Source organism: Micropterus dolomieu, linkage group LG03 (genome assembly GCF_021292245.1).
Source record: "Micropterus dolomieu isolate WLL.071019.BEF.003 ecotype Adirondacks linkage group LG03, ASM2129224v1, whole genome shotgun sequence".
Lineage (NCBI taxonomy): Eukaryota > Metazoa > Chordata > Actinopteri > Centrarchiformes > Centrarchidae > Micropterus > Micropterus dolomieu.
The window spans coordinates 3,884,957-3,905,308 of record NC_060152.1 but is presented as its reverse complement, the minus strand read 5'-3'; the positions used below and the strand labels follow the sequence as shown (position 1 = coordinate 3,905,308).

Here is a 20,352-nt window from a genome sequence, read left to right as displayed (position 1 = left end):
GGTTGTCCTCATTCACCACTGGTACATGACATTTTGGCTCCACGTAATATCAAGAGGACGGTTGAGACAGAGCGTTAACTGACGGTCTGAGAAGCAGCTCCACCCTACACCTGCTTACTGGCTGGCAGAGAGGAACATGCACGAAACTAATGTCAGGAAACAATGTGCTCAGCAAAGGTTTTCTTCTGAACATTACAGATGTGCACATGAAGGTCAAAGGTGGGAGTAAGGGGCGCCTCTGCTGGTGGAGTAAAATAATGAAATCAATTATTGATATTTATAACAGAGTGACAGTTTTCAGATCGCTAGAATCTGCTAGGCCGCTAGAGTCCAAAGCAAACCAGCAAACAGTTAAATTGATATTTCAATGAACTAGGGTAGAGGTAGATCACAGACAAAGTAAAATGTAGGGCATATATCCTCTGCAGAAAAAAATTTAATTAAAATAATATTTTACAAACTAATTTAAATTAAGTTTGGTGACTGAAGGGAGTTTGGTGAAGAGTGTAATCATTTATGTTGCTGAATTAAAAATAAACAGTGACTGTAATTTTTAGCAGCTGTGGTTATTTTTTAGGGTCACTAGAGCAACGTACAACAGTGGTGGAAGAAGTATTCAAATCAGACTTAATTGAAATTTTGAATGCTTACTTTACTATGTAAACTTTACTATGTTACTTTTATATGTAATGCAGTATTTTAATACTTTAATGCTACTTTTGCTTTGGTAAAAGTACAGAAGTATCAACAACTATCATCATATCAGGATAATATTTTATAAACTTATATATTTTGTACATAAATTATTCATTTATGAAGTAATATATATAAAAGTAATTATAGCTCTTAAATAAATGTTGTGAAGTATAATGTAGTAAAAAATAATACTCAAGTAAATTACCTAAATATTTTACATACACAGTACTGTGTTCTGAGTTTCACCACTGGGTAAAGGCCATGCAGATAAAGGAAGGAGAAAACCAGTTAATTCAAAAACAAACCATTATAAATGTGTGAAATTTTACCAGAGCCTGGTGGGAGGTGGCCTTTTTGGTAGATTGAAAACAAAATCTGCCTCTTCACTTTCCCTGATAAATTTATTTTAAACAAATAACTGTCAAGTCAAGATTGAGTTCTCAGTGGCATTGTTGGCTTACTGCTCTAAAACCACGGAGCCCACAAGGTTGAAAAAAAAAAGAAACCAGCTCACATTTTAAACTATCACTGTACATGATGCGATTTCCTTTTGACGGAAGGGAGTTGGGTTTTGCAGCCTTATGACAATATCTAAGGTAAGGCAGTTAGAGACTAGAGAATGCTGGAGTTGAGCAGCAGCTGAAGGAGCATCAATTGTAAGAAGGCACTAAAATTAATTAGGTTTAAGCACTGAAAGTATTGCAAAAGACAGTCCAATTATAAACATGAATTCAATGACAGTGTTATCACTGAAAGAAGCATTAGAACGTACTTATAGGATCTGAGATGTACATTGAAATGTATCAATTAAAGTATGCACCAAAATAAGCTGAAGTGATCTAAAAGGAGTTCATCAGTTGATTTTTTTTCTTTATTTTCCATAAGTGGAAGTGGATTTAGAGCTGTTCTCTTCGCCAGACAAGCTTGTTTTCTCTAAACTGTGCCTAATAGTAAAAAAAAATAAAAAAAATGTATTATCCAACGAAGTGGATGACTGATGATGGATGACTGAGAATCTTCATAGACATATTGATGTGTATTGATTATCTACAACTACATTTTTTAAATATTATTTACTGTTTGCAGCACCACTTAAAGAAGGTGTTATTAGAGTATTCTTTTTCTAATTGGTGTTTGCTTATTTTATTGTTAGAATATGACAGTTAAGCTGCATCTGTCACACATCATAAATTCAAATGAATGTTCATTTCAGTTCACAGAAAGTAAAAGGTGTGATCCTGCCTATAATAGTGAGAACACACTTTCTCTGGTTCACTCACACACACCCACCCTCCCGAAGACACACACACACACACACACACACACTCCATTTCTGGGTGGCGTTTCTTACCCAACTAACCTTTTAGCCCCAGTATTGCCAGGCAAGAAGATGTGGGCGGAGTAGGTGTATTCTTACAGTCACACTATTAGAAATGGGGGAAATTCTCAATGGGGCACGCCCCCAACACACACACACACACACACGCACAGACACAGACACACACTTCCCACTCAAATACATATTACTATAGATCATCAGATTAGCCACCTGCACCTACAGTAAATCTCAGACAAGCATTTACAATCTCACGCTCACACCCACACACCTACACACCCTCATAACTTGGAAACGTATGAGTAAAATGCAGGAAAAACTGTGGCAATCAAGGTCAGTCTGGGCTATAACGGTTTTTTCTTTTGTTTGTCAATCAGTATAAATTCCAGCAATAAACACATTGTTAATTGCTGTGACTGATCAGAAAAGCTGAGACTTGTTAAACTGCAAATTTAAAACAGCAGAGGAAAAAAAAGCTTTTCTTCTTCTTCACAAAAACATGGCAGACTGATGGTACTTACTTAAAAGTTCAGTGTGTAATATTTAGGAAGATCTATACAGTTTTCAGTCACGTGAAAAGCACGGTGACCTGGAGGGCTAAACAACAGACCAACACCGCGACTCCCCCGTAGAGATGCCACAAAAATTTGGATCACCCTTCAACTTAAGAAAAAGAAAGATATGCACACAAACTGTAAGTGTTGGGCATATCCAATCCATGTAACGTTACAGCATCCGCTGCCGCATTTCTACCGTTAAAAACAGCCAGGTCCCTTCCGCCGCTCGACTGTGGTGATGTTTAGTTTTACCTTCAGGGGAATCACCCAGACTTGTCTCAATCTCGATTAGTATATCCGAAAGCACAACAACCATCCAGCATTTTGGTAAGGCAAAAAGCAACAAACTCAAAGTAACAGTGTATCACTTGCATTATAGGTTGGCAGGCAGCAGAAAATAACATCTTTTACTTGGAATGTGACGTCACGTGAAAACTATGAATTGACAGAAATGCAACATAATACACAAAACTACAACTTCAGAGGTGTATAACGACCTTACATAATGAACCGTTAAGTTTTTTTTTTTAACCTTTAGAATGAGCCATTTCTACATTTACTGCGGGTCCTCTTACAAGGAAATGTTGCGCTGCCATGTTTCTACAGTAGCTAAAATGGACAAACTGCTCTACAGAGAGCGTTTCGTCACTGCGTTGAATATGTACGAAGATGTAGTAGTAGTCGTCGTCTGGTTTGTTACAAGTAAGAGGAGAAGAAAAATTAGGACAAATGGAGGACACATTATTTATCACAAGAGCCACTATAGCTTCTCCTACGCGCTTGCAAAGGGAGGGGTGACCGGTGAGTGAGCGGTTGGTTGGAGACTCAAATGTAACTTGTAATGTAAAGCCTGCTTTATAAATTGAAGGTGTGGAGTTTTTAAGACAAGACAGAATAGTCTTTCCAAACACACAAAATTGCTAACTATTTCATAATGTCTGACTTAACATTGGCTTATTCATAGTCACTTTTACATAAACGTGATGCTGCACCTAGACATGACACTGACGTGTAAAATTGCAATTACATTTACATAACGAGGTACTGAAAGGGGCTTATGTAATGTCTTCCTAAGCTAGAGACAACTGTCCACCCAGGTAGACAATGTAGTTGTATTCTTCTTAATCCTAGTAACATCTCATTGGGTTTTGGAAGATAGTGTCCGTTTGGATAGATGTAACGGCCAATCAAAGATCTTGAATAGGAGTACATAAAAATATGCAGAAAATGCAGTAAGTAATTATTTTACTATGTCCTTCTGCTTAAGTTGCAAAGTTGAACAAAACTCCAAATTGAGGGATCCCGCTGGAGGACCTGGGCTTAAGCGTTGACCATGAGCCACAGTTTGGCTAGGGATCTTCGTTGCATCTCTGTCATTTCACGGTTGTCAGCTGTCTAATAAAAGCATCAAAATGCCCAAATACATAAGAGGAAACCAATCTCCAAAATGTGAGCCAGCAGTTTGACAATTACAAAATAAGAACAGCATTCTTAAGCAGTCCTTACAGGAAAAACAACTTTGATTACAGTAAAGGCTGAGGGTTTGATTCCCCCTGAGGGCGCCCAGAAGAACAGGTACAAACATCAGCAGATTTGTCATGTGAAAGAAAACAATTATGAGGAGGGTTAGACAGGAATAGAAATTCAGAGGGGTGGTTTCCCACTTTGACTAACGCTCAGTTCTGTGATTCATTAAAGCATCACACCGTTGACCATTAACAGCTTGAACAACTGGATAAGTCCAACAAACATAGGCCGTTTAAACGCAGACAAGGTTTACAAGGATGAAATGACTGCTGTATGTCAGTAAATCATAAGTCCTTAGATTGTTTTTATCCTGTTATCTCAAGATCATCAATTATCGTATATTATGAAACTACGCTCTGATCCAAATTTCACTACGTTGCTGATTGTAGTTTCAAGTTCTGCTTTTTTTACACATGTTAGTAAATGCTCAGTTTTAATCGCTTGTGATCACTTGTTGTTTTCACCTTGTGAGTCTGTGTGTGAGTCATCATGGCAAAATGTGGTCCTGGAGACAGCGACTGCAGTGACAACTACCACAGAAGCAGTTTTGAGTACTCTGCCGGGTGTCCGTATGTGGATAGATTTTGTCAATGCATTGCAGTCATAAAAAAATAGGGTTGTAGTTGAAAGTATAAAGACCAACCTTGTAGGGACCAGTAGTCTTCATGGGCACCAAAGCCTGTTCCTAATGAAGCAAAATGCCTTTTCTGAGGTCCTGGATAATTAGGGTTAGGAGAAATGTGTTAATTGTGGTTAGGGTTAAGCCTCGAATATACTCTAGCGCGGACGAGCACACGGACAGCTGCGGACCAAACGTACGTGGACTACTTGTGTTTATACTACTTTCTGGAGTCAGCTTGGCGGACTCGTTCCACACATGCACCGTAGATCGGTTGATGCACTGGCAGCGTAGTCGTCCACGGACCTGTCCGCACGATCATAAAAAACGGGAGGCACATGGACGTCTGCACAGAACCTACGTGTACCTCTGATGACGATTCTTCCGTCACGCGGACCCTAGCGGACCCTTACGTACTCGCGGATGCAAAAAAAGTATAATCCTTGCTTTAGGCTGTCCACAATGAATGGGACTCAATGCAATGTCCTAACAAGGAGAATTGTGAAAACTTGGATGTGGTATGACAACAGAGTAGAGGAACAAAACAGAGAGAACACGACCTGGTATGGGATCTGGCATTTTAAAAGGGAGTAAATCAGTATTTCTGAGAAGAAGGCTGGATTAGTTAGAAGATGAGATGAATTTCTATCAAACACAAGAACTCGACTATACCTGTTCAGCAGCAAGTTCGTATAAGAAAAATGATGGGAGAAAATCTCAAATAGAATGCAAACTTCTCGCACATCTCAAGGCAGTAAACTCTTATGTACCAATGCATGGACATTTGCATAATGTATGCATTGTGTATGTGAGGTACAGTACAATATAGTATAAACAGAGGTCCTACAACTAAACATTAACTTCAAATGAGATCAAATTGTAGAAATGGCTGTATGTAGGGGTGGACAATTATTTGAAAAGTAATTGAAACTGAATCCTTTGTGTTTTCGTGTACTCTCAGCATGTGTAGTCACGTGACCATCCAGTCCAGCTTCTTCATACTGCACACACATTGCACTGCCCTATAAAAGACCTAACATAGCTGTTTTCTTGTCTATGTGTGTGTGTGTGAGAGAATGTGTATGTCATCGCAAAATGTTGTCCTACTAATGCAGTGGGAACTACCACTGAAGCAATTTTCAGTACTTTGGCAGGTTTATATGTCTGTAGACAAATTTTGTCAACGCGATGCAGTCATGAAAATGGACCGGGCTGTAGTTGAGATCAAAAATGGGTGTGGACCGTCCCATGAGTATTGAGTACTCATGTAATAATGTAGTAATGACTTTAGTACTCGTGAGTCGGAACGTCAACATGTTGAAGGGCGTTGCGGCTGGCGTGATCACATCACAAGTTGGTCTCTAGTTTTGACGTATGGCAATAACTTTCAACAAAGAGGAATAACTAGCAATTAATTTGACAAAACCTTAATGTGATAAAAAATCAAAGTAGAAAAAGAGAAACAATAGCTGCTCAACGCTTCTTTAAACCACACTTATTACTTCAGTACTGTGTTACTATGACCTTTGACCTGCCACTAAAAAAACTTTTTTTGATTTCACAACCCAGTACATAACTCTGATTATAAACTATAACTAGAAAACTACTAATTATTACTGTGCATATAAATGTCTTTTATGGAGTATTAGTAGAATTAATCCCAACAGTACCAGCTGATGAGACCAGAAAGGGAGCCAGTAGTTGAATAAACAGTAAAGTGGAAATTCACTTCTTCCCAACCACAATCAAATTATTAATAACTTGTTTGCATTTCAAAGTAGCAACACCACTGTTAAAAAATGGCTTATTTGCCTGCTGACACACACACACGCACCCTGTGGTTGAGTAGTACACGACCGCCGGCCAACAGCGCATGTTTTGTCAGCCGAGCGAAGCAAACCACTATTTAGGAAGACCACAATGCTGCACCCTCCTCACAGCCAAACACAGTCTGACTGCACGAGCGGCATCTGGTCAGACTGACTGACATACTGGCCGACCCAATCAATTACCAACTGACTGGTGGACTAATGAATGGCTACCTACTTAATGACTGACTGGTGGGATGTCCATCATTGTGAGAGTGCAGGTCTGCAAGCAACAGTTATTTCTATCATTGATTAATCTACAATTATTTCTTTTGATCAATCAATTAGTCACACACACATTAAAATTTCCCACACGCCAAGCTGACATCTTAAAATTCGCTTTTTTTCCAACCAACAGTCCAAAACCAAAACAGTCTACAATTTTATAAAACAAAGGAAAGGAACAAATCCTTAAATTTGCTTTATAAGGTACAAATACACAATCCAAGTGCTGCCAATGTGCGTGAGCTACTCTGGTTTCAAAAAAATGTATTTCAGCAACATTTTGCAGGTCATATTTTGCATGCATCGACAGTTTGAACGCCTCCACTACACCAATGTTGAACTTTTCTATTTTGTTTATGCTGGTGATGAGGAGAAGCTGTCCAAATCCTGTATAAACAGTCCATAGATTTTAAACAAAATACTATTGAATGTTTAATTTCTCCTAATTTGAAACCACATAATACTTGCTTGATATTACATTTGATATTGAACCTTAAAAATAAATAATAGGTAAAATTGTTACTTCTGTCCACTCTGTAGAGACCCCACCTATTGCACGTCTGTAAATCCTGGAACTAAGGCTGGATATTGTCTGAACTGTTTAGATACTAGTGTGATATGATACTTGAACCATTTTCTGCAAAACCTTTGACCTTTGACAAAAGAAGACAAATTTCTCACATGTATAGTAGCTTTTTTGAAAACAGTAACTAAGAACTAAAAATAACAGTAACCAAATTTTAAAAAAAATCAAGAAAACAGAAAAGAGTAAGGTATGGTTAGTTATCAAACCTTTTGATACTGATTGAAATATGTCTAGCACAGAGTATCTTAAACTGCCAAGTACCAAAAGATGGCATTTAATGTCTGGTTAGATCCGTTATCAGAAAATATAATGTTTTTGCTTGCAAGGCGAAGGGTCTAAAGATAGAGGGTGTGGTGTGATGTACACAGTTTAAAGTCCTCTGAGACAAAATATTTTGGACGATATTAATAAAACTGACCGGACCTTTTAAACACTTGTAATATGAGGCAATCATTAGGCGAACAGATTTTTAACATTACCAATGCTACAAGATAACACATCAGTTTTGAATGATAATGGTATCACAGTAATAGTGAGAATATCTACATATTTTTCAAAACTTTCCAAAATGTCCTTTTTACAGTAAAGCTGTATGGATAGAATAAGAAAGAAAAACATCTCTGCTGACCACATTTCAATCCAAAAACAGACAGACGCTTCGAGCAGGCTTTCGAGCTATTCTGAATTCCCGCTTGGTGCACATCTCACACGCCTGCGCATATGAACCATAACCCTGAATGATCTACTGTATCAAAACAGCCACTGAAACCTACACTTCCCCCTCTGAAGTGAGCCGACCCATTTCATCAGCACAAGCTATACTGGCTCCTGATGCAGCCTGGTGGAAGCCTGCCAATAGTGAGTGGGCTGTACCACAGATGTGACTGAAATGTGGGGTAGTGGGAGGAGGGGGACTGAATGCCCAAATCATTGGTAATTTGATTTGTCACTCAAAGAGGAGGGCGGGGTCAGGGTGGGGTGGGGTTTTGTGTGTGTGTGTGTGTGTGTGTGTGTGTATGGAGGGGACTAAGATGGGGTGGGGGATTTCCTCTAATTATTCATTGACAATATCTAATGTGGGGGGTTTTCCTGATTGGGTTCACCTCCGATAAAACCTGAAAAGAAAACTCTGCTTACAAGAATTGTCTGTCAACACGCGTGTGTCATGTGTGGGCAGCATCACCATTTAGGCTGTGATTCTTGCAGCAAACCTAAGACAAATTCTTGCCCAAAACCTTGCTCAATAACGCACCTGGTTCAAAAAACATAGACAGCTACAACAGTTGTCAGAGTTGACCACAGGTTACAGTTATAACATGTTGTTTCGGGTTTCTTTCCCACAATGTGGGGGGGTAGACAACAGCCTCATGACTCTCCGGCCATTTCATGAGAACAATTTGGGAATCCCCTTGTTTTTCCCTCCTAATTTAAGCCACCCCATTTGTTTGCTTCAACTGGTTTCTGGGTCCCGCAGGGGTCAACACCAATCCTCTCTCAGACATAACAGAAGGGAGGATTGTATGAAAAACCTTGTTATTTGATGTTTGAAAGATCACAGAGCAGTGGAGCACCCTAGATTTTCTTTTTGTTATATGTTAGGGTCCCGACTGAAAAAGAAAAGAAGTCCTCTGAACTCTTGAACAATACTACCAGCAAACCCCCCAAAACACCACCGCCCCACCCAGCCCCTGAACACAAGTCTGTCTCTCTAATCCAAACACGCCGCCATAATCTCCAGCTATCACTCCACTCATCTACCAGCCGAGGAAGAGGTGGAAACCAAACAAACGACAAGAGACAAAAGGGCCACTTTCACCTTGATCAGCCAGGCAGGCTGGCAGACTCCTCTGGGAGGGAGGAGAGCAGAGAAAGGCAGAGATTTAACGTCAAAGACATGAAAGACGTCTACGGCAGACAGGGAAGATGTTGATGACTACACCTGAGAGAGCGATAGAGGATCAAAGAAGAAAAACAGAGTCTTAGATCAGGGAAACTATAGAGAAAGAAAGGAACAGGAAAAGAAGAAGACACAGTAAGAGGATATCTCTGTCTCCACCTAACAGTCACGCACATTTTAAGCAAACAAATGTACTACAAGGAGTTTTTAATTGGTTATGAAACAGTATAAATGTAATACTGATTCCTCTATATGTCCTACATAAGTAATCACATCCATCAGCGAGTAGATTGGCTATTTCTATACAGTTGTTCTTAATGCCTGTCACCGGGTCTGATTCCCTGCGAAATCAGGCTAAATGATTCACGGCACACAGACAGGAAGAGCCTATGTTTACATTTTCCCAGGCAAAGTTTCAGAGTCGTATGTTAGTCAGTTATAAGGAAGCAGGAAGATATTTTTCTTTAAAAAAACACATTATACTTAGTAGTAGTATACATTATATTTAGTGGTTATGGCTGATAATGTGTGACAAAGTTTTGCCTTTGGCAAATAACTAACATTGACTTCATTTAGTTACAGCTGATACAAGTTGCCACTGGTGATTTTAATTTGAACAGGCCAATGCAACGGCCAGCAATAGCTAAAAATGAAAAACCTGCTACCTGGATATTTTGAACATTACTAATAACAAGTGCAAGGAGAGACAAGAGATCAGTGTATCCAGATATTTTATCCACCTGGAACCACTATTCGAAACCAAAATAACCTGCTGGCCACATTAATGATCACTAATCGACTAACTGACATTAGTCATTGACATTTAAAAAGTAAGAAATACCATGATATAGAGTTGATAACTACACAGCAAGTAACTAACGTTAGCTAGGTTGTGGTTTAGCAATTGGTTGCTACATGCAGAGAGGATGAGACGCTCCCAGAGTCAGCACACCATTTACAGACATCACAGAATAGGGTTGTGTAGCTTCAGGAATTTTTCAGATAACAAAAAATACTACTAAAATAAGTACTTTATCTTTGGAAAAATATTTTCTTTTAAAGTCACCGTTTGGTTGCCAAGTGTTTGCTTGGGGTGGGAATTGTGGGGTCTCTGTAAATGATATTACAAAGAGTACGGTCTAGAACTGCTCTATATGGAAAGTGCAATGAGATAACTTCTGTTATGGTAATTGGCGCTATATAAATAATAGTACATACTGTATATTAGGAATCGGGACACAGCTAACCCTTCCTGAGTTACCTTAATCTCAATTAACAGTGGAAGCAACATTTCACTGTACTTTTCAAAATCAAGACCTCGGACGACTTTAATTTTAGAGACTTTTAATATTTCATAGAATTTATCATTCAGTTGAGACCTTTTGAGATTTTTTTTCAAATGAACCAATGGATTATATGAAAGCAAGTGTGAGTTGTAAAAAGTCAGAATCGTGATGGTGACAAAATGAGAGTGAATGTAAGACAGAGACAGAGGAGGGGGGGTGTTAATGGTTCTGTCTCCTCCGTGCAGGTGAGTCTCTGCGGGTTCTCTGTCCTAACACACTATTGTCTCCTTATCTACTTCCTCTCTCCCCTCCTCTGCAGACACTGCTTGTTTAGACTGCGGCTTGCCCTCTCTCTCTCTCTCCTCTCATCTTTTCTTTCATTTTCACCACACCTCCGCCACAGCTGCAGCTCAACTATATGCCACGAGTGCATATATGCCAAACCTGCTGTCATATGTAATTAAAAGGTTCACAGTAGGCACTACTGTATACAGGTATAGATAGTATGTTGTATTTATACTGATAAAGCAATTCATCAGTTTGCCAGTATTTTGCAATTTGCTGGTTACTTTGTATGTTTCAGGATTTTATGACTTGCGTGTTGTTTAGGAACGCAGACATATTTTTTAAGAACTTTCCTTGATGTTTGTCCTGAAAAATCTAATTAACAATCTAGTTTTGTTTATTTTGGCACAGCACCACAGTCTATGCATCTGTGCATGGAATAAAATCTTTACTTAGCATTGGTTAGTTAGATGTTAAAGCATTTCACACTTGATATTTTACAATATGAACATTATTAGCTCTGCACTGATCTGCGGTCCTTAATTTTGTTTGCATTTATGAGTTTTTATTTACAGGGAGGTTGGCTATATACGCTTTCAGCATCTGGATGTGCTGTTTGTTTTGTTTTGTTTGCCGTTTTAACAAATAAATGTTGTATTGGGGTGCCAGCAGAAGACCTGGACATGAATCATTAATTCCAGAGATTCTGCAGGTTTTGACTTGAAGTGGACCTACTCTTGGAAATGACTTCAGCAATCACTTATTAAAGCAACTAAACATTCCCCATCTACCTGTTTGGTTTCCAGCTCTCTTCATCTCTTCCTGTTGGAGCACTGTGACTTTACATCACAGTTTCATCCGCAATTTGCTGTCATTCTCTTTCCCTCTTCATGCCTCGTCACTCTCTATCTACCCAACCTCCTCTCCTCCTCCCACATCTTAGTGGCAACTGCCACAATTTTCCCTCATTTAGTCCTCCCGCAGTGGGTTTATTATCTGAGAGTGTCGATCTCTGACATGCCTCGCGTGGCTGTGTAAATAAAATGAACCTGAAGCAGTGCTTCAGTTCTTCTCTCCCTTCTGGGATAAGGAAAGCAAAAAAACATGTCTGCTACTGTACTTATCTGCTGGTAATGTTTGACATGATTCAGACTTGTGTGCGAGTGATATTTTTCAAGTGTTATTCTTAATGACATTATTATTTTAATCATCATCATCATCGATCACATTAGAAGATGAGCATAAATTTAAAAAAAAGATTATGCTGCTCACTATTAAAAAAAAAAAAAAAGAGAGGCAACCCTCCTTGTCCCTGTGTGTGTGCCTGTTTGTAGACCTACCGTCGTTTGGTATAGCAGCTGGGTACATCTCTTTCAGCAGGTCTCCAAGCGTGTGCACGTTGCCTTCAGGTGAAACGGGGCGAAACAGTTTCTGGATGAACGGCCTCTCGCTCATCGTCTGTAACAAATTAAAGCACTGAAAATTAACAAGCACAGCAACACAAATATAGTGCATCCAGCATGTAGTAAAGCAAAGTTCAGGTATAGTATATCGAAAAAAACAATGTGACAATGTTTTCAGAATCCGCCAAATGGAGTAACTTATAAATTATGAGTAAAAAGGATTATGTCTAGTAAAACTGCTCACAGTGTTTCATGTTTACAGCTTGCTTTATGATGACAGAAACCAAAGAGATGGGAAGGAAAAATGTGAGTTCCCTTTTCTCTGGATGGACAGATTGTTGTTGATGGCAAAAATATACTTTTGATCTGTGGTTTTGAATTCTCACATTGTCACTCCAGTCTAATCAAGTGTTTGATTTGTCATTACCATCCAAAATTTCCCTAATTAGCATTTTCTGTCTTCCAAAATGCATATGAAAAGTCTAATTTAAGCCTTATGGAAGCCGCCACTTCTATGTATGAGGAGGCTTGGTCAAGATAAGGCAACTAAAACCACTTGTTAAAGTGAGAGAACGATCTTGGTCATTGGTACAAGAATTCAGTACCTAGTGTTGGCAGGAGAAACTTATATAGAAGTCTACAATGTTAAAATCAGTTGCTTCCTACACATAGACTTTACTGGGTGGGCCGTTTATGTAAATGAACAACCGCCGAGCTATGTTTGGCGACCCGTTTTAGCATTTTGCAGAGAAACACAGAGTTGTTATCCATTTTGTTACATGGCACAGACACGGTGGATATTTTACAAGCACGGACCAGGTAGCGTAACAGTGAACACACCAGTGCAGATGTCATTTCGTACCATGGTTTTGATTGTTGCGATAGGCTGTGTCATTAACAAGTCTTCTCTACATGCTTGCGACTCACAGGTGGAAAAATCCAAGAGACAACTTCTGTCTTTTTGGCGACTTTGTAAAACATAGCCAACTGCTGTTGGAGAATGTCAACAGAGCAAACGCATACAGGGAGAAAGAGACAGAAAGAGGCAGGGCAAGCCGGTGTGTTTGCAGCAGAGGTGTGCGAGTGTGGGGAAAAGCGAACTGAAGGGAAATGGAGCACATTCAAGTAGACTTGTGAGTAAACACTAAAATAAGGTGGAGAATAAATGAAACCTTATTAAAATTGGTTAAATATGAAAAAACCTAGGCTAGTACAAATAGAAATATACCCCGCTAACCCCAACACCGATCACCTCCACACTTACTCCCACCACACCCCCTCGGCTGTCGCTGCCGCCCAGGTAGATTGTAATTCTGTGGGAAACTCTGTATGACACAGAGCAGCACAACACCTTCAAACCCAGACTATTGGGTCCATCATTACAAACATATTTTACACAGCAGATCTTTCTTCAAACCCAAAGAACTTTTAAACTCTTGTCAGGTTTCCAAATACTTCATGCTGAATTACATCGATAAGTGGATCCAATAATGCTAAAAGGCTGCATGAAATTTCCATCTGATTCAATGGTGCAACTATAAAAAAAATGCTGTTTAGAATTTAAATGTTTTACTCATCAAACATGTGAAATCGATTCAAAGGAATTGCGGGAAAAAGCCGATAAAATATACGGTAAATGGGACCGTTTCATGTTAGGTAACGTAAGGGGAAATCCTAAGGTGACAAACAGAGTTCACAGGGTTAAAACTGTGGGAAGAATCCATAACAACATGCACGCAAATGCTGTGAATGAACAGTTTGCAGACATGAGCTGGGAATGCGGTGCTTTGATGAGCCCAACGGCTTAGAATGTGATATTTAGCAATCGGCAACATTTCAACAGATGTTACATGTGACGCTGACTTGTTTTACTGATCAAAATCAGTCTGGAAGTCATTAACTGCTGCTTTAGAAAGGCTTGGCAGAAAAGTCCGCTTCTGCAAGACTTAAAACACCTTTGGCACTCCTCAGGGTTCTCAAATGGAGACAATAGTGGAGTAAAACATACTTTTAAATGTGCCATTCTCTACTACTGGCAAGGGATACATTGGATACATTTAGAGTTTTTTAATCAGTATGCTCCATTAGCAACAGTAACCCTAAAAACATACTTAGAAACCAAAGAATCAAATGCTTAATTGCAAAACACTATAAAGTATATTTGTGTTGGGAATAACGCATACAGGCAACAAATTCAACTACCTCTCCAGTCGTGTTAGGGAAATGCTGTGCAGAGGTTAATCATATCAGCTCTCACATCTAATATCTTTCTTCCATCTTTCCTCTGATTTCGTTTTCCCCACACTATGTGATCCGTCTATAGTCAGATGCATGTTGTCACAATGATGTAGTGCTGACCTGTGACCTCCTCACTACCAGTTACCTACTGCGTTGGCTTATCCTACTGCTGACCACAATGCAAATCCCTTTGGGTAATGCTGAAAATTTAAACTGACTTAGTCATGAGGGGACAGCTAAACAAAAGTGATGTATGCACCAAACATCCACATGACTGTTCAGCTCTCATCTGTGGCCCTGTAGCCACAACATTCCATGAGTGAGAGGTGCAGGAAACACGGTGGGAAATTACAGCCAGACAAAACTCTAGTAAACTATGTCCAGAGCTGGTAATGGAATTTGACTCAGACGTGTAAGGACAGAGGATGTCATATATTGTACAGGTAGGTGTTGTATAAAAAGAATTAACTGATGAAATTGTAAACATTATAATGGATACATAACTTGTTTTATGCTATTAGAGACAAGAGCCCAACTGATTTATAAGCGTGCCGATATTAACCGCCAATATGAACCGCCGATATGAGCTATTGCAGATAAATCAGTATCAGTGTTAATAACAACCGATCACTAAAGAAACGGAAAGTGGGATCCTTCACTTATGTCATGAGCGTTGCATAGTTTTCCCACCAGAGGGACCTCTGCATCTCCCCTGTTAACAACACTGCCACAAATGCACCACAAAACAAAACAGCTGCTCATCAGCCGAAGTCTACAGAAATATGCCGAATCAACAATGTAGAGTAGCTGTGTTCATGGTGAGTTGGTCATTTGTCATGTGAAACACTTGACAAATGACTCTCCTCTTCTGAGAACATTCATGACCTCACTTGCTTATCATCCCGTTTTTCGTCGTCCTCTCTCCGTTCCCACGGTCACAAAAGTATGTTTAATCTTACAGACCTTGAGTGGTGGAGGGTACACTGTTTATTTCTGAAACAGACATGTAAATAAACATGAGCTGAACAAGTATCTAACATGTAACATGCCTACGTAAGAGAGCTCTGTTTATAATTATAATGCAATATAATAATTGTAATGACATGAGTCACAATATCTATGGTATTATTATTAATATTGTACTAGTAGTAGTATATTAGTAAACACAATCGGCTATCTACACTATTTTCCTTTAATTCATTTTCTTCATTAGTAGTTTTGTTTTTCATTTAGTTTTGGTTTTTATGGAGGTATTGTGCCCCATCAGTCTTTAAAATTGATACAGCAAGTTAGCATTTCATGATGTGCTTCTTGGGCGCACCGACCCTAGTCATTCTCTAAAATGAATAGCCGAACCAATTTAGCTCTGTTCATGTTACACCTAAACCCTCACCCCGTCATTGATGCGTCATGGACAGAGAAGGGTTGTGTTTTCCCTCTCTTGTTCATTGTTACTTTTGTTGCCTACTGGAAATATTGTGCATTTTCTGTTTGTATCGTTTTCAATATATACAGATTAAAATCACATTAGAAGAATTACACGGCTAGACATTATGCTAAAACATAAATATTATGTGGATAAGAAAATGATGGACGCAGTCGATTGTAAAAATATTGTTTCTGATTGCATAAATTATTGTTTCTGATTGCATAAATTATTGTTTCTGATTGCATAAATTATTGTCCCACTTTACTTATGACTGCTGTACAACCAGTAAGCCACTGTGGTAGAAAGACAGAGGTATTTCTCACCACAGACCAATGGAAAAAGATTTTGCAACATTCAAATTACTTATCAAATTGTGTGAGCTATCCAGTTAAATTAATTGTATTTAGGCCACACTCAACAAAGAATAAAGAATACACACTGAAATGTTTTAGATCTATGGTGGCATGGTTACAGTGGGACAGGTACCTCACCGCCCTTTTCTTTTCCCTGATTTTTGTTTTGTATTCTTGGTCTCGTTTTGTTGTGTGTGCATGGATAAAAAGTTCAAGTTAAAAAATCAGGGACTGATTTCACTAATTCAGCAGATTAGTGGGCTGGGTGATATGGTCAAATCAATATCACACTACTAATAAAATTTGGTCCTACTGCTCGCTGACTCTGCCAGGACTGGGAGTTCGGAGGAACCAGGTAGTAGGATGTTTCAGGCCTGAAAGATCTATCGCATCTTGAGATACAAAGTGGTATTACGGGGGACAGGACAGGCTGAGGCTAGCTGGTTAGCATGCTAGCTTCATTAGATATTTCAGAAATATCATTAGCTTGATATTTTGTCATTAAAGTAATTCATTAATTATTAAAGTAATTCATTAGTAATTGAATCATTTGAGGATTTGCAGATTATCTCTTATATCATTAGAAATTGAACCCTTTAGGTTTTTCAACTATTGTCATCAGCAATTTAAAGACTTGACTTTGGACTCTGCGAACTTGCAAATTGCATTTGTCCTAATTTCCTGACAATAAATTAATCAAATAATCAAACAGTAATCATCACATCAATAAAAAAAATCATTATTGCATTCCTAATAAAAAAATGTTTCCAATATGTGTATATCAAAATATGAATATAAAATAGTTAAATTGATGTTCAACACAATGAACTGTGCTCCATTGTTTTGCATTACCTAACTATTCACTTAGTCAATTTTGTTATTTTCTTTGAATTAATTGGATTTAATCATATCATTACCATGCAATTGGACTAAAAGCCAGAAACAGAATGATCGCACAGCCCTTGTTGCAATAATTAGTGACCAGTATTACTTGACTTGACTTCCCGTCCAGACTAAAACGAAGGCGAATCCAAAGACCTAAACTGATAAGTTTTTGAAAAACGGTGCTGACCCCGTTTTCGTTTTAAAACTACGGGGTAGCGTTTTTAGTGCGGAAAAGTGAAAACAGAGGACTTTAAAAACGATGATGCAGACACTCACATTTGGCTTCCTGATTGGGTCTTTTTGTTTTGGTACTTTTATTAAACTATTTGTACGTTGCAAATAATGCTTATACACTTGTACTGTGCATGTTACTTTGCGACAGCTCCCTGTTTTCCGCCGCCAAAACATAGTAGTGTGGATGTAGCCTCAGTGGGATTCAAACTCAAACAGTCAATGTCTTGCTCTAACCACCCCATCCACGGACATTTTTAACACCTCACTGGAGACATACCACGTTCCTGCCTGCTTCAAAGCCTCCACTATCATCCCTGTCCCGAAAAAACCAAGGACCACTGGACTAAATGACAACAGACCCGTCGCCCTGACCTCTGTGGTTATGAAGTAATTTGATCACCTTGTGTTGTCCCACCTAAAATCCATCACTGACCCACTCATGGACACCTGCAGTTGCGCAGTAAACATGCCCCTTCATTTCATCCTCCAGCACCTGGACACCCCAGGAACCTATGCCAGGATCTTGTTTGTGGATTTCAGCACAATCATCCCAGCCCTGCTGCAGGACAAGCTCTCTCAGGTGCCTGACTCGTTCAGCTGAGACTGATCACTGATTTCCTGACGGACAGGAAGCAGCATGTTAAGCTGGGATAAACTCTCTGACTGCAGGACCAACAGCATCCCCTCAGCTCTTCTCCCTGTACACCAACAGCGGCACTAGTCACCAGTCCGTCAAGCTCCTGAAGTTTGCGGATGACACCACCCTCATTGGGCTCATCTCTGGCAGGGACGAGTCCGCCTGCAGGTGGGAAATTGACCATATGGTGCAACCAGAACAGTCTGAAGCTCAACGCTCTAAAGACAGTGGAGATGATCGGAGTCACCCCCTCATCCTGGGTGACCATGCAGTTGCATACACACTCCTGACCCCATACTTTACAACAACGCTCAACTGTTCTACAACACCCGTTTGCTTAAAACTGGACTGAAAATACTTAAAGATTCTTTGCACCCTGCTAATTCTCTTTTTACCCTTCTACCATCAGGCAGAAGGCTAAGAAGCATCAGATGTAGAACCACCCGTTTTTCAAATAGCACTTACCCGCAGGCTGTGAGGTCCCTCAATTCACACCAACAATCCTTATCTTCACACCAACAATCCTTATCTGCTCTGCCTATTCAACTACATCCTTCTCCCCCGTATCACTAAACGTATTAGCACTTTGTCTGATTTTTGATTATCTGTTATATTTACTCATTAGTATTGTTTTGATTTTATGCTATATATGATGATGTGTTGTTATTTTTGTCCAATATTGTCTTGTACTGTCTGAGCCAAATCACTAAAATGAATTCCAGGCGACTTGCCATTGTCATTTTGGCAAATAAAGACTTGAACTTGAACTTTATTCTTATGTTGTGAACTTTTGCACATACTTGTCAGCATTGTATTATAGTATTACTGTATTTTTTGTAAACTTGTACATTTTTGATCTCCTTACTTTTATATATTTATATTTCTATTTAGGTTTATGTTCATGTGTACAGTAAGCACCAATTTATACCAAGGCAAATTCCTCGTATGTGACAATGTACCTGGCAATAAACCTGATTCTGATTCTCTACCTACAGAGCAGCATAGAACAATGGGGGAAACTGTGGCCTTAGAGAGAGGAACAAGGTTCATGCAGATATCCAACCTGAGGTGTCAAACGGAGAGTCTGATACACAATAGGGCCTAATCATGGAGCTGTGAAAACCGGCAAGGACAGGGATCGAGTACCCGAGCAGTAACAACACACCACAGAGCCAGGCGCAAACCAGCAAGAGGAAGGTGGCAGTGGAGGCACAAAGGTGATGCTCAGGTTACACAGAAAGACTGAGTCACTGACAGGAAGCATGGCGCCTCGTGTGGGATCATCGCCAAGACCCAGAGCAGAGAGAGTGCGCTAAGTGACAGCTACTTCATAGCATTTTTAAATAGCCAGCCATGAATAATTGAGCTGGTCGCCATACAAAGAAGGGACAATTGATCCCTAGCGTGAGAAGTGCGATGTTGCTTGGATGAAGACACTTTCTTTTCAGCTGGCATGACACCTTAGCTGGCACAGCAGCACATGGTAACACAAAGAGTGCGAGGTGTCATTAGGATTCAGGTGAAAAGAGCAGCGGAACTCAAGACGTCACCTAATTGACGGAGGGGATTCAATCCACCTAATTGATGGTAAAACAATGGACAATGTGGGAGGGTGGTACAGCACCGTCAATCAATAAGAGTTTCTGTGAATCGAGAGGGGTGAGAGAAAGCGTTTCCACGGAACTCTGAGACCATCCATTCGTAAATTAAAATTCTAACCTCATTTTAGCAGTCTTCATTTACTCAGAACTTGAAATGGACACCTGTAGAGGAGAAACTCCATCAAGGGACACTGAATTGAAATCTGAATTATTTATGTGTTGCATGCTAGGTTGATCTGTTGTACTTCAACATCCAGACATCTCCATATTTTCTCACAATTTCTCAGCTCCATCAGGTTAGCAGAAGGATTTGTATTCATCAGTTCTTCTAAACTTATTAATAAATTACTAATGGACAGAAGCATCATTAATTACTTCATTTGTCTAGCCTCTCTGAAACCAGAAAGATTATTTACATAGCGCTTGCAAAGCCACCCCAATGTTTTAACTTGCTCTTTTTGGCAACATCCAGTTTATATCTAGTAATGAAAGTTCTGTCATTTACAATTTACATTGTGGTATTTAACCATGCAGACATTTTTGCTCTTTTCTGCCCTGGATAATGGACAATGTCTCTGCCTCCACCTCAACAGTCAATACTACTTTCCGTCAAAAAAACACAGGCAGGAATCTCAAACTGAAAAAATAAAACCAAAAATATCTACATGACTACTAACTACATGAGCTACG

The 20,352-nt window shown here is 39.4% G+C and overlaps 1 protein-coding gene across 2 annotated transcripts in view; it reads right to left on the bottom strand.

Annotated features, from left to right (window-relative positions):
• atg5 (ATG5 autophagy related 5 homolog (S. cerevisiae)) overlaps positions 1-20,352 on the bottom strand; it is a 38,129-nt gene that overhangs the window by 3,677 nt on the left and 14,100 nt on the right. For both annotated transcript variants that reach the window (XM_046045274.1, XM_046045275.1), the window contains exon 7: positions 12,223-12,340. In XM_046045274.1, coding sequence (XP_045901230.1) covers positions 12,223-12,340 — 118 coding nt within the window. The remainder of the gene's footprint in view (positions 1-12,222; positions 12,341-20,352) is intronic.